This window comes from Hylobates moloch, unplaced genomic scaffold (genome assembly GCF_009828535.3).
Source record: "Hylobates moloch isolate HMO894 unplaced genomic scaffold, HMol_V3 SCAFFOLD_4, whole genome shotgun sequence".
Classification (NCBI taxonomy): Eukaryota; Metazoa; Chordata; class Mammalia; order Primates; family Hylobatidae; genus Hylobates; species Hylobates moloch.
The window spans coordinates 29,902,184-29,915,203 of record NW_026652279.1 but is presented as its reverse complement, the minus strand read 5'-3'; the positions used below and the strand labels follow the sequence as shown (position 1 = coordinate 29,915,203).

The window sequence follows — 13,020 nt, the reverse complement described above, 5'->3', positions numbered from 1 at the left end:
GTTCAAGACCAGCCTGGGCAACAGAGTGAGACCCCCGTTTCTAAAAAATGAACAAACAAAAACTAGGCAGTTTCGCCCAGTGGTTAGAAGCGTGGAGTTTGGAGTCAAGTCTCCAAATTTCATCTTCCACATATGCAAAATGGAGACAATAATAGGGGTACGTTATAGAATTGTGGTAGGCATAGTGAACTCCATCGCATGCTAGCTGTTTTCGTTACTATTTACCGTCTAAATTCGGTGAGGAAATTATTAGGAAGTCTCTGTCTTGTTCTCTTCTGACCACTGAGAGGCGCACTTCGGAGTAGAAGAAACGCGGGCGGAAATAGCCCAAAAGCGGATTGGCTTCAACTTCTGGCGGAAGTAAATTCCTCCCTCCACCAGGTCTTATTAGCTCAGAAAGAATTCCAAATTTCTACGTAGTCCCAAGGATAGGTAGAATACATTTTTCAGTCCTATTCCTAGTTATTATGGTCTATTAAAGCATGTATACTGAGAATTTTTGCGGCATTATTTTTTGACGTGTCTTTATTTTATTTAAAATAGCCGGAGCCGGAAGTGCTTGCCTTTTTCCCTGCCAGGACCCAGGGGGTTACGTCCCATCAGCCCTTGCGCGCCACCGTCCCTTCTCTCTTCCTCAGCGCTGCCTACGAAGGTGGCAGCCATCTCTTCCTCGGTAAGTGTTAATCCATGGCAATCCGCATTCCTGTGGGATTCATCTGGCCCCATCACTCAGTGGTGCAGAGGCCTCCCCTTCAGCGCGGTAGTGTCTGTGGGTATTGTTATTGTCAGCTTACTGAAGCGTGTACAGGAACAGAACGAAGCAGCCGAGTTGATAGGGCTTTGCCTCCCAGAGCCTGCTGCCCTCCGCCTGTAGTCAGAGCTGCGGGCTGCTTGTTTGTTCCTTGGCGGTGGAGGGTGCTAGTTGCGGCCAGACTGCGGGGTCTCCTGGGGGCTGTGGGACGACCAGGTGTGGCCCAGCTTGACAGCTTTCAGCTGAGATCTGTGGATCCTAGCGCTCACCGATGTCGGCCCACGTGTATTCGTTCATTGCCATGGCCCGCTTCTTCCGCTGCAGTCTCTGGCCCGAGGGCTGCTGCTTCGGGACCGCCAAGGAAAGACGAGCTGTAGGTCGGCTGGTTCAGTTGCAGGCAGAAATTCTGGTAGTATCTCTGGGACTATGAAGACGCAACTGCCCCCAGCTTGCCTTCGAGGATAGTATGGGCCAGAAGGCAAAGTCGTTTTGAATACGTGGTTCATTGAGTACCCACTCTGTGCCAGTTGATGGCTGCGAAGAGAACAGAAGGGTGCTGCTGTAGGAAATCAGTGGCTCGGAAGACCACACTGAGGAAGGTGTGAGTTGGTACTGGAAGATCTCCAGGTTTGAGGTATATGGTGGTTTTGTGTGTGTTGGGGGTGTGGTAGCGCAGCAGCCCCCTAGGGAATTAGAAGGTTTTCTTTATTGAACATTTACCCTGTGACAGGCACTGCAGGCATTCAGCGCGCAGTGTCATCTTCATTTTACAGGTGAGGAAAAGACTCAGGTTCAAGTAGATGGTCAAGGCCAGTACTACCGGAAGGACCATCTGGGGGTTCGGACACTGGTGGGGTGGGATTTGCTGCCCCTTGCAAATTAAGAGTGTCTTGGGGTCAGTTTTTTTTTGCTCAGCTGTTGGCATTCTTTGGGCTCTGAGTGGGTGAGGTGACCCTTGACCTCCTGGGATCGCGTCTGGAGAGTGCCTAGTATTCTGCCAGCTTCGGAAAGGGAGGGAAAGCAAGCCTGGCAGAGGCACCCATTCCATTCCCAGCTTGCTCCGTAGCTGGCGATTGGAAGACACTCTGCGACAGTGTTCGGTCCCTGGGCGGGAAAGCCTCCTTCCAAGCCTTCTTCCACGGTTCTTTCTCACCTGGGGCTGCTTCTTCCCCAAAAGGCATCATGGCCGCCCTCAGACCCCTTGTGAAGCCCAAGATCGTCAAAAAGAGAACCAAGAAGTTCATCCGGCACCAGTCAGACCGATATGTCAAAATTAAGGTATGTGGTCCTGGGATGGAAATGGGTGTGGGGTGAAGGAGGGAGTTTCCAACAGGCCGCCAGTTTCTGACATCACCTAGTCAGGATTACCTTTGACCGATGAACTGGTTTGTGGAAGAGCTTTCTGTAGAAATACAGGTCTCCCCTGGTGTGCCCTAGTGCTGGTACTTATGTCTCTTGATGTGTGAAGTGAAACTTTAATGAAAAGGGACACTTGGCCGTTTTGATGTGTTTAGAGGGCTTTGCATTTGTGTCATGTATTTTGGGTTGCCTTATGACAGCAGGATCCCTGTTTTATAGACAAGAAAACTCAGGTGCTGAGAGCAGTGTCTGCAGCTGTGCTCGCCATCTCAGTATCTACACAGTCCCCTCACATCCCTTTGGTGTCTCCCTTTCTTGGGAGTGAGAATGGCAGGGGTGCCTGCATTCCTAGTGGCTAAAGCCACGAGCTCCTGGTTTTTCCCACCAAAAAAGTAAGAAAATAGCGAAGTCCTGTTACCAAAGGCAACTACTGTGTGGCATACTTTTCATTTGGTCCTTTTTTCCCTCACCAAAAGGAAGAGTTGGCACTCTGCACAGACACTAACCCACCTGTGTATTATTTCCTTCAGCGTAACTGGCGGAAACCCAGAGGCATTGACAACAGGGTTCGTAGAAGATTCAAGGGCCAGATCTTGATGCCCAACATTGGTTATGGAAGCAACAAAAAAACAAAGCACATGCTGCCCAGTGGCTTCCGAAAGTTCCTGGTCCACAACGTCAAGGAGCTGGAAGTGCTGCTGATGTGCAACAAGTGAGTTGGGTCCCACCTCTAGTTTTCAGGGATCAGAAGTTAGCATCTGTGTGAGCACTTCTGGCAGGAACTCTAGAAACTCTTGGGATGCATTTTCGGGGTGGAGGGTGCGTTGTACATTCTCTGAAGGAATCAGAAGTTGTTCCTTGCAGGATTTTAGAGAATGCTTGTTGGGGAGTTCAAGGTGTTTCCTTTGCTGAAAGGAGGAGACTTGGTCTTCTAAGTGTAGAGACCCAAGACCAGGAAAAGACTGCTTTGTGAACACTGCAATAATAGCCACTTTCCACTACTACAATATCCTTTGGCTGTTGTTTCCAAAACGTTGCTTTCTTTATGAAGGTGTCAGCCAAAAGAGTTGAACTCTGAAATATTCGAAGAGATTTATTCTGAGCCAAATATGAGTTGACCATGGCCTGTGACACAGCCCTTGGGAGACCCTAAGAATATGTGTCCAAGGTGGGCGGGGAGCAGCTTGGTTTTACATATTTTAGGGAGACATGAGACATCAATCAAATACACTTAAGGCATACATTGGTTTGGTCCAGAAAGGCAGCACTTCGAGGTTTTGGATAGATTTTGTTTCTCATCGGGAATTGGTTATCACTAGAAAGGAATGTCTTGGCTACAGTAAGAGGTTGTGGAAACCAAGAGTGCCCTATTCAAGGAGGGAGTGCATTCAGATGGTTGCTGGGGGCCTTTGAATTTTATTTTTGGCTTACAAGCAGGAGATCAAACATGGACCTCAGACCTTAAGGGGCTCTTTAGTCTGTGCTGTGGTAAGGGGTATCTTCAGGGGCAGGAGGGCTTTAGAAAGTTTGGATTAGATGGAGAACAGGAGGAAACTCGGCAGGCAGAGAGTGCTTACACAAAGGTGTAGAGGTGAAAGCGCATGGAGGGTTTGCACGGCATTGGTTCCAGGTGAGTTTTATTGGTTTTTGTTTTTTAAGATGAAGTCTTGCTCTCTTGCCAGGGCTGGAGTGCAGTGGCATGACCTTGGCTCACTGCCACCTCCACCGCCCAGTTTCAAGCGTTTCTCCTGCCTCAACCTCCCAAGAGCTGGGATTACAGGCGTGCACCACCATGCCTGGCTAATTTTTGTATTTTTAGTAGAGATGAGGTTTCACCATGTTGGCCAGGCTGGTTTTGAACTCATGACCTTAAGTGGTCTGCCTGCCTTAGCCTCCCAAAATGCTGGGATTACAGGCATGAGCTACTGTGCCTGGCCTGGTTTGATTTTTGAGATAGACAGGCTCTGTGTTGCCCTGGCTACAGTGCAGTGGCTGTTCACAACTGTGATCATGGCACACTGCCGCCCAAAACTCAAGGTGGGCTCAAGCTGTCTTCCCATCTCAGTCTTCCTGGTAGCTAGGACCACAGGCAGCTAGTTCTAGGTGTTTTGAGTAAGTTAGACACTTGGTGAGCTTTGTGTATAAGAGACTCAGTGACCTGCTTAGACCAAAACTAGGGCAGTGGAATGAAAAATTCTCATGGGAAGTGACAGTTAATTTTCTTATTGGTAAATGGAAGCCAAAAAGCTGAATTTTCCTAAGTAAACTAGAAAGAACATGGAGTGTGTGTGACTAACTAGGATGTTTGTGTTTACATTTACAAAGATAACTTTCATCTACAGTGGTTGTAGATATAAGTAATAAAAATGAAGAAGACCAGTATTCTAATGTGGTTACCTTCCAAGATTGGAAATTTAACCAGGCGTTGAAATGCTGAAAATTTCTGTTAGAAAAGTTGGGCGGAGGAATTAATGGTGGACACTGAAACCACGGTTGGCTGTATGAGTTGAACTATAACAGGCAATACCTCTTGTATGGCCAACATGATTACTCAGTTGCAGTGCACATGTTGGCTGGTTGGCATACGCTCTGTAAGTGCAGCTTGGCAGTCTTTAAGATCCATAGAAATACTCTTTGACCTTTGATCTCTAAGTTCCATTTCTGGGCATTTGTCCTTAAGGAATGGAAAAGCAGGCAAACTAAAGCTAGTCATTGCAGCAATAACCCACTGGAAACAACTGAAAATATAGTGAGAATTGGTAGAGTGCCGGATAGAATGCTGTGGGTCCATTGAAAATGATTGGAGTGTTGTACTATGGAAAATGCCCAAGCTAGGGGGGACACATTTAAAATGGTGGGTACACTCTGATTGTGATTATCAAATATGTAGATGGACAAGGACAGGAGGGTTTTTTGAAAAGTAAAGACAGATGAGAAGTGTTAATATAACCTAAGTCTTTAAAACATAGAAACATTTAAAAATATAGTTGCTTTGAATTTGAGTGGACTCATATAAAACAAGAATTGTCTGGATTTGCTGTCTTGCTGTTAAGGCAGGGTTCTTGAAAAGAGCTGTGTGTCCACTGCTTCAATCACTCCTCACAGTCCTGCTGCTTCTCTCTTTGCTGAAGACGCTTCAGGGGTGGAATGTCGGTTCTTAACCACTGTGGGTGGCTTCATAAATCATCTCCTTACTGAAGTGTGCTTGTTAGGCCAATTGGTTATCAAATGGGGCACAGTGTAGCTGCCTCTTAAAAAGTTGTGAGGAATGAGTTAGAACTGGATCTGAAGTCCTCAGGTATTAGGCATGGCTGTGACTGGGTGACTTTAAGCATTGTTGCTTCTCAACTTGCTTTGTCTCCTCAGCAGTCAAACCAGGTGCTCTTGGCTCCATTCAGACTCTTGGGTTCTGCTCTTGACCACTTTGCAAAGAGTTCTGAACCTTCATGGGCAAGGTCAAGCACCCTGCGACTGGGGGAGAACCTTTGAACCTGGAGCATGGGCCTGGGTTCACCCTGGATCCCTGTCTTGCTTGCTGTGGGCCTTGGTTTCCTTATCTGTAAAATGGAGGTAATGCCTGGATTACAAGGCTGCTGTAAGGATGAGGGTACTTTGTAAATGAAAGAATTCTTGTCACCACCAGGGAACCATAGTCAGGATTTGGGGGCATGTAAGTGTCATTCCACAGCCACTTACCAAGCAGCCCTCTCTTAGCTTGGTGCTGGGACTCATTGCCTCCCCAATGGAATTTTCCAAGTGTGTTCAGGGCTGTCTTGCTCCTTACCTACTTGATTCTCTTACAGATCTTACTGTGCCGAGATCGCTCACAATGTTTCCTCCAAGAACCGCAAAGCCATCGTGGAAAGAGCTGCCCAACTGGCCATCAGAGTCACCAACCCCAATGCCAGGCTGCGCAGCGAAGAAAATGAGTAGGCAGCTTGTGTGCACATTTTCTGTTTAAATAAATGTAAAAACTGCCATCTGGCATCTTCCTTCCTTGGTTTTAAGTCTTCAGCTTCTTGACCAACTTAGTTTGTCACAGAGATCATTCTTTTGCTTAAGCCCCTTTGGAATCTCCCATTTGGAGGGGATTTGTAAAGGACACTTGGTCCTTGAACAGGGGAACGTGACCTCAAGTGCACAGACTAGCCTTAGTCATCTCCAGTTGAGGCTGGGAATGAGGGGCACAGACTTGGCCCTCCCACAAGGTAGGTTCTGAGACACTTTGAAGAAGTTTGTGGCTCCCAAGCCACAAGTAGTCATTCTTAGCCTTGCTTTTGTAAAGTTAGGTGACAAGTTATTCCACGTGATGCTTGTGAGAATTGAGAAAATATGCATGGAAATATCCAGATGAGTTTCTTACACAGATTGTTATGGGATGCCTAAATTGCATCCTGTAACTTCTGTCCAAAAAGAACAGGATGATGTACAAATTGCTGTTCCAGGTAATCCACCACAGTTACTGGAAAAGCACTTTCAGTCTCCTATATCCTTCCCATCAGCTGCTGCTTCAGATATAATGTTACAGCAGTTTGCCAAGGCGGGGACCTAACTGGTGACAATTGAGCCTCTTGACTGGTACTCAGAATTTAGTGACACGTGGCCCTGATTTTTTTTGGAGACGGGGTCTTGCTCTCACCCAGGCTGGGAGTGCAGTGGCACACTCTACAGCCTTGACCTCTCCAGACTCGGGTGATCTTCCCACCTCAGCCTTCCAAGTAGCTGGGAATCCTGCTTCAGCCTCCCAAAGTACTGGGATTACAGGCATCTTATGTAGTCATGAGGGATATGGGATGTGGTACTTATGAGATAGAAATGCTTACAAGATGTTTTTCTGTAACCATCCTGGTCAACTTAGCAGAAATGCTGCGCTTTTCTAGGTCTAGTCTCATTCTAGTAGACAGGCATCTTACAGATTGTCTCCTGTTCAAAACCTAGTCATAAATATAAACTGGTAACTTTTGGGATTTTTTTTGTTTTGTTTTTGAGACTGTCATGCTGTCACCCCGGCTGGAGTGCAGTGGCTTGATCTTGGCTCACTGCAACTTCTGACTCCTGGGTTCAGGCGATTCGATTAAAAATTGGAGACGAATTGTGTAGAGAAAAGAAGTAATTTAGAATCTAATCTTTATTAACCTGGGATATCACAGAAAATACTTGGGCCTGCCACTTGTATTTCTTTGTCCTCAATACTAAACACTAGACACATTTGAAACCTTCCTCAGAAGGAAACAAACCAACTGGTTATGCCTGGGTGGTGGTGGCGTGGAAGATGTGTACTTCCTTGCTGCCCAATTTGCTAGTAAGTATTTTGAAATTAGAAATGAAATATGAGGTCCAAGCCTGTCCAGTTCCCTACCCAACCCATTCCTCCTCCCTGGAAAAAAACCTGTATCTTCCAAATTTCTGATTCATCACTGCCACTTAAAAATGAACCGTTTTGAATTTTAAAATGTGAATAACTCAAGTATCTCTTCTTTTGAGATGCCCGGCCTGAGCACTAACTTCAGGCATTGCTGAATGCAGTGAAGAAACCAGAGTGGTGTCTGCTGCCTCCTGACCTTTTACAGCTGACAGCACAGCCTATTTCTAAATACTAACTAGTTTTGAGGCAGAGACACCCTCTGAAGGAACCAGACAGACTATGGAGGGGTACAGTGTGAAGTCACTGAAAACTTCCTCACTCTATTTCTTTGGATGACTGTCCTGAGTTAAGGAAGGGGCCCAACTCTTGGCAGCCTCACAGCTTGGGCTGGGGGCCTTTGAGTTGGGTCCCTGGAGAAGGCACTGTAAGCCCTGACCAGGAGCGGCAGGGCCCCCAGTGAAATGGTGGAAGGGCAAAAGTAGAGACCTGCGGTGGTGGGACGGGGAGGCCTCGGGCTTGGGTGGGCTCCTTTCTCTTAAGCGAGGGCCCACCTTGGTGCTGAGGGGACTAGCTGAGCTCCATTGAGTCTGTGCTGGGGGCTGAAGCGGAATCCTTCTGGATGCTTTCAAAGAGGGCAGCAAGTTCAGGGTTGGATCTGATTTGGGAAGAGAAGTCGGCCATGATGGGGCTTTTCCCCACCTCGGGGATGGTCAGCAGGGCAGCCACTGCCCTCATTGCAGAGCGCTTCAGTTCATCTTGCTTTTCAAACTCCTGCTTCACAGAACCAGCTTTGACCTAAAGTAGGAAACAGCAGAAGCAGCCATCCTTTATTGAGCCTGGCCCACACCACTGCCTCCTCACTGGTCTTTGGCTTCCTCTTTGCCCTGTCATCTTCCCCAACATAAATCCCTGCTGCGAGATCTGTGGCTTCTGTCTCACCAGCTATTTCCTAACTAACTCCACCTCTGGGCTTTTGCACAGGCTAGTTACCCCACAGAGGTTCTTTGCCATTCAAATCAGCTTGAGTACAGCCTGAGGGGCCTCTGAGCAGCCAATCTAAAGTTCTCACTTTTTGTTAATTGACAGTGGCAAGTACTGTGTTCCCATACTTAATCTACAGACTGCAGGGATCCACCGTATACTTGGCTGTGCTTAAAACCAGCTCTTAGCGCCATATGACTAGACTGAATGAATGGATCACTGCGATGGTCTTCTAGCAGCCTCCCTGCACTCAAGTCCCTGCCCCGTAATCTGTTTTACAGATGCAGCCGGAGAGTAAGCACCCCAAACTACCTCCTGCAGTTTCTGTTTCCTCTTTCCCCACCATCTCCCACTTAGGCAGAGGAGCTCAGTAATTCTTCCACTGCTTATGGACTAAAGTTCAAATTCCTTGTTATGCTGGGCTCTTCCTAAAGAATTCAATGCAGTGGGTAACAGCTTGGCATTGGAGTTGCAGAGTCCTGTGTTCAAATGGCTCTGCTCCCAAGAGCTGTGACTTCAGGTAACTACATAAGAGTTGCCAAGAGGATTCAACAACTTGACACAAGTCCACACTCCCTTCTCTGAAACCCCTGGAGCCAGATGTGCTTTGGAATCCAGAACATTTTGGGTTTTAGAAAGGTAATACTGTGCAGATAACATTCCCGGGGGGTCTTGTACAATGTCCTGTAATCAAATACATGAATACTCTACTACATGTATGAGTAATGTGAGTAGTACAGGTATCCCTCAGTATCCATGGGAGTTTGGTTCCAGGATCTCAGGGGATGCCAAAATCCTCAGATGCTTAAGTCCCTTATATAAAAGTGGTACACTGGCGAGAATTAAAGATCATAGCCTCATGCCACTTCAAGTTTTGTGACAAACAATTTCCTAAAGAGCTTTTGGTTGTCAGAGCTTGGTAGATTTCAGAGTCATGGGTAAGGACTGTGGGTGTGGATGTATCCATGCTCAGCCCAATGCCCAATAGACAGCATCCTCTGCGTGGCCATATGAGTGGCTCTTGTGGAAACTCAGAGCAGAGCTTCTCTTGCCACCTCGGCTTACTGCAAGAATGTTCTGGCACTGCAGTGCCATATATACCTCCCCTCTTAAGAACTGGGACTTTTCTTGGTGCCATAGAGCTCAGAGAAAACTAGAAATGAGAGACTGTCAAAACTGGCCTGGCCCTGTAGAAGTGTTTTTTTGGATGGACTCAATAGTAAGCATATGTTAAAAATGTAAACTTACAAGGCAGGTTTCTATGAATACCAATTTTAGTGTTTTAAACACAGAAGATAGCATTTTTGAAAATCACCACTCTGTGGGTATCTCTCCTCTTTAAGTGCCAATCTAAAACACTCCTCTCCTTTTGGTAATGATTCCCATCCTTAAAAAACCCAAATGTATTCATTCATTCAGCAGGTATTTACTAGGTACCACCCAGGTGCGCCAGGCTCTGCTCCCAACACCAGCTTTCCATGAGAGCTTCCATCCCAAATCCCTCCTCCAGACCCTTCAGGCATTCCAGTCTAGCAGCAGCTTTGCCCTAGACCAATCATCTGACCCAGCTTCCCAACAAGGAGGTGAGAGATTGACAGCAGGGAACCTATCAGGCTCAATGTTATATCTTTAGTATCTCCCATGAGGCTCAGCACCCAGGAAGTGTTTAATGAATGGAAGAAGAGACAGAGGTGGGTCTGAATCCAGCTCTGCAATTTACTAGCTGTGTAGCCTTGGCCAATAACAACCTCTCAAAGCCTCTGTTCCCCTGTGTATACAATGATAATAAGAGGTACTTTATAGGGCAATGATAATGATTAAATGAAGCACTCTCACAATATCACCTGCACTGCAGGAAATGCTCAGTAAGGGGTAACTGAACAACTGGCTGAGGACTCAGTAGGTGCTCCAGGGCCTGGGCTAGGGCTGGGCCAGGGACTTACCTTGGCAGTGCAAGTGGCCCTTAGTGGCTCAATGAGTCGGTCCACCCTCTGCAGGACAGGTGCAGGACACAGGGTGGCCAGCCGGGCAAGCATAATGAAGGTCAGCATCTGCCCAGAGGAAGGAGACAGGAGATAGTTCTTAGTGAAATGGTGCAGGAGCAAGAGCAGCAGCCAGCCCCGGGAAAGAACAGAGGCCCCACACCGGAAACCTGAAGCCCAAGTTCAGACCACCATGAAGTCCTGCCAGAGTCTCTCCCTCTCTCGGTCTGTTTCCTCAAATGGTGACACTTTCTTTGCCAACTACCCTTGGCTGACCCAAGGAGGATCAGATAAGCACCAGGGAGGGAGTCGTTCTGAAACTCAGATGCCCACCGGTCAGGCAGATGCTGGGGATGAGTGAAGGGGGCTGATGGGGCAGCTCTGGCTGACTGTGGCCAGGTGGGAATGCAGACATGCGGCTCGGGGTCACTGTTTTCAAAAGAAATCCCGATTTTCATGTAAAAAAAAGTCTCAATTTTTAAATGTTGACACCTGATTTCAAAACCAAACAAAAACTCTGACACCAACTAAACATGGCTGCAGGCCTAGATTCAGCCTGTAGGAGAATAATTGTCACGTCTTTTGAAAATGGCCAAGTCCTCACAAAGAAGCCTTGCACAGCATAAAGACTGGTTGTCTGAAATCCCCACTCCCTACCCATCTCCACACACTGACCCCAAGCCCTACAGCAAAGGAGGAGGCCCAGCTCATGGCAGCGAGGAGCAGCGGTGCTGGACTTCAGGAGCTATGACTTTTGGCTCCTCCAGGACCCTGTGCCCTCGAACTAGACAAGATTTCCTGTCTCCACTGTGAACTGGGCGGTGTTCACTCCCTCTCTAAAGGCTCACTTGAAGACTTGATGACGCAAAGCTGTGGGCTCTATAGCTGTCACACCCACCCTCCTCACCCCAGGGAGTGGCAGCAGAGCGGGCTCCAAGGCTGCACTGGTGCCTTGGCCCTGTCCTGCACTCCTGGAGGGCAGGCATGAGAGGATGTGGCCAGACTGGATAGAAGGAACAGACTTGCTCGATCCTGGGAAAAATCCCCACGAGCTGGAGCTTTGGGCCGGCCCAGAACTCCTCACTCTGTGTCCTGGGGTCAGTAGCCCCACAAGATGCCTAATACCAAGCACACCCAAATGACGGAAGCTGAGTACACCCCTCCCCGCCTGGAGCCTCCTGGAACCCTGTGGTGGAAAGTCCTGTTGAGCTTTGTGCGCCCCATCATTTTCCACTAGTTCTCATGGCATACACTGGAAAACCCAACCCCCTTTCTCAACCAAGACCTTGGGGCTGGAACCCCAGAGAACTTATGTTTTTTCTTCTTTTCTCTTTCTTGGGGGTTGGCATGAAGCAATAGTTTAAAGTGATAATAAAGCCAAGGAGGAGACAGGCAGACAGGAAGTGCAGGAAGGAGCATCCCAGGAGCTCAAGTCCAGAGTGGTCAGAGGCACCCCCGCTGCAGGAGGCGCAGCCTCACCACGCGCATCAGATGCTTTAGCAGGAACACACACTCCACCCTAGAAGCCCACTGATCACACCATGGGTCACAGTAATGCACCAGGGTGTTCACAGCAGCATTGTCTGTAATTGTGAAAATGTGCAAATAACATACATGTGTAGCGGTGAGTGCAACAGAAATGGGAACTCCTGCAGCTGTTGACAGGACTGATACATATTGAAAAGGAAAGCAAACAACATACAGTAAATGTAAGTTAAAAGGTTGAGGAAAAAACAGCATGTGTGTGTGATCCCATTTCTAGAAAGCAGGTCTCATACACTCAACTCCACAGCTTTGAGAGCAGGGACCCCGCCTCTCACACTGACCTCGGCGTGTTGGCACTCACTTAATACTGGCTGACTAATGAGGGTCTATGTGCATCATCCCAAGAAACACACTGAGACTTACAGCAGGCCTCTCTGGGTGTGGGGAAGCTTTTGGGTGATTATTACTCGCTTCTTTGCTTTCATCTTGTGTGTATATCTTTTAAAACAAGTATGGGTTACTTTTGATTACTTTGTATTAATTTTTCATTATAAAAAGTGACTCATGCTTACAGTACATATTTTTTAAAGTTGTAATATGGGGCCAGGAGTGGTGGCTCACGCCTGTAATCCCAACACTTTGGGAGGCTGAGGTGGGTGGATCACCTGAGGTCAGGAGTTCAAGACCAGCCTAGCCAACATGGTGAAACCCTGTCTCTACTAAAAAATATAAAAATTAGCCAGGCGTGCTGGTGCACATCTGTAATCCCAGCTACTCAAGAGGCCGAGGCAGGAGAATCACTTGAACCCGGGAGGTGGAGGTTGCAGTGAGCCAAGATTGCACCAATGCACTCCAGCCTGGGCAATAAAGTGAGACTCCATCTCAAACAAATAAATAAATAAAAACTTAAAGTTGTAGTATGGCAGTTCCTTAAGACATTAAACACAGAATTGCCATATGATCCAGCAATTTCATTTCTGGGTAAAGTGAAAAGAACTGAAGGCAGGATTCCAAAGGATATTGGAACACCTAGGTTCACAGTCGCATTACTCATAATAGCCAGAAGCTGGGAACACCCAAATATTTGTCCAGCTATG

The 13,020-nt window shown here is 47.5% G+C and overlaps 2 protein-coding genes and 1 non-coding gene across 4 annotated transcripts in view; 2 read left to right on the top strand and 1 right to left on the bottom strand.

Annotated features, from left to right (window-relative positions):
- Nucleotides 1-533: 533 nt before the first annotated feature.
- On the top strand, nucleotides 534-6,106 carry RPL32 (ribosomal protein L32). The gene is made up of 4 exons (XM_032149764.3): nucleotides 534-673; nucleotides 1,929-2,029; nucleotides 2,641-2,822; nucleotides 5,914-6,106. The coding sequence occupies exons 2-4, from the start codon at nucleotides 1,934-1,936 to the stop codon at nucleotides 6,041-6,043; spliced, it is 408 nt and encodes a 135-aa protein (XP_032005655.1). The 5' UTR covers nucleotides 534-673; nucleotides 1,929-1,933; the 3' UTR covers nucleotides 6,044-6,106.
- Nucleotides 1,709-1,847, top strand: LOC116467693 (small nucleolar RNA SNORA7). Its single transcript, XR_004247899.1, has one exon. It is a non-coding gene; the product is annotated as a small nucleolar RNA SNORA7 (small nucleolar RNA).
- A 1,114-nt stretch (nucleotides 6,107-7,220) lies between the features above and the next one.
- The window catches only part of CAND2 (cullin associated and neddylation dissociated 2 (putative)), a 36,823-nt gene continuing 31,023 nt past the window's right edge, over nucleotides 7,221-13,020 (bottom strand). For both annotated transcript variants that reach the window (XM_032149760.2, XM_032149762.2), the window contains exons 14-15: nucleotides 10,400-10,507; nucleotides 7,221-8,270 (exon numbers count right to left, since the gene is read on the bottom strand). In XM_032149760.2, coding sequence (XP_032005651.1) covers nucleotides 8,043-8,270; nucleotides 10,400-10,507 — 336 coding nt within the window. In that variant the 3' untranslated portion in view covers nucleotides 7,221-8,042. The remainder of the gene's footprint in view (nucleotides 8,271-10,399; nucleotides 10,508-13,020) is intronic.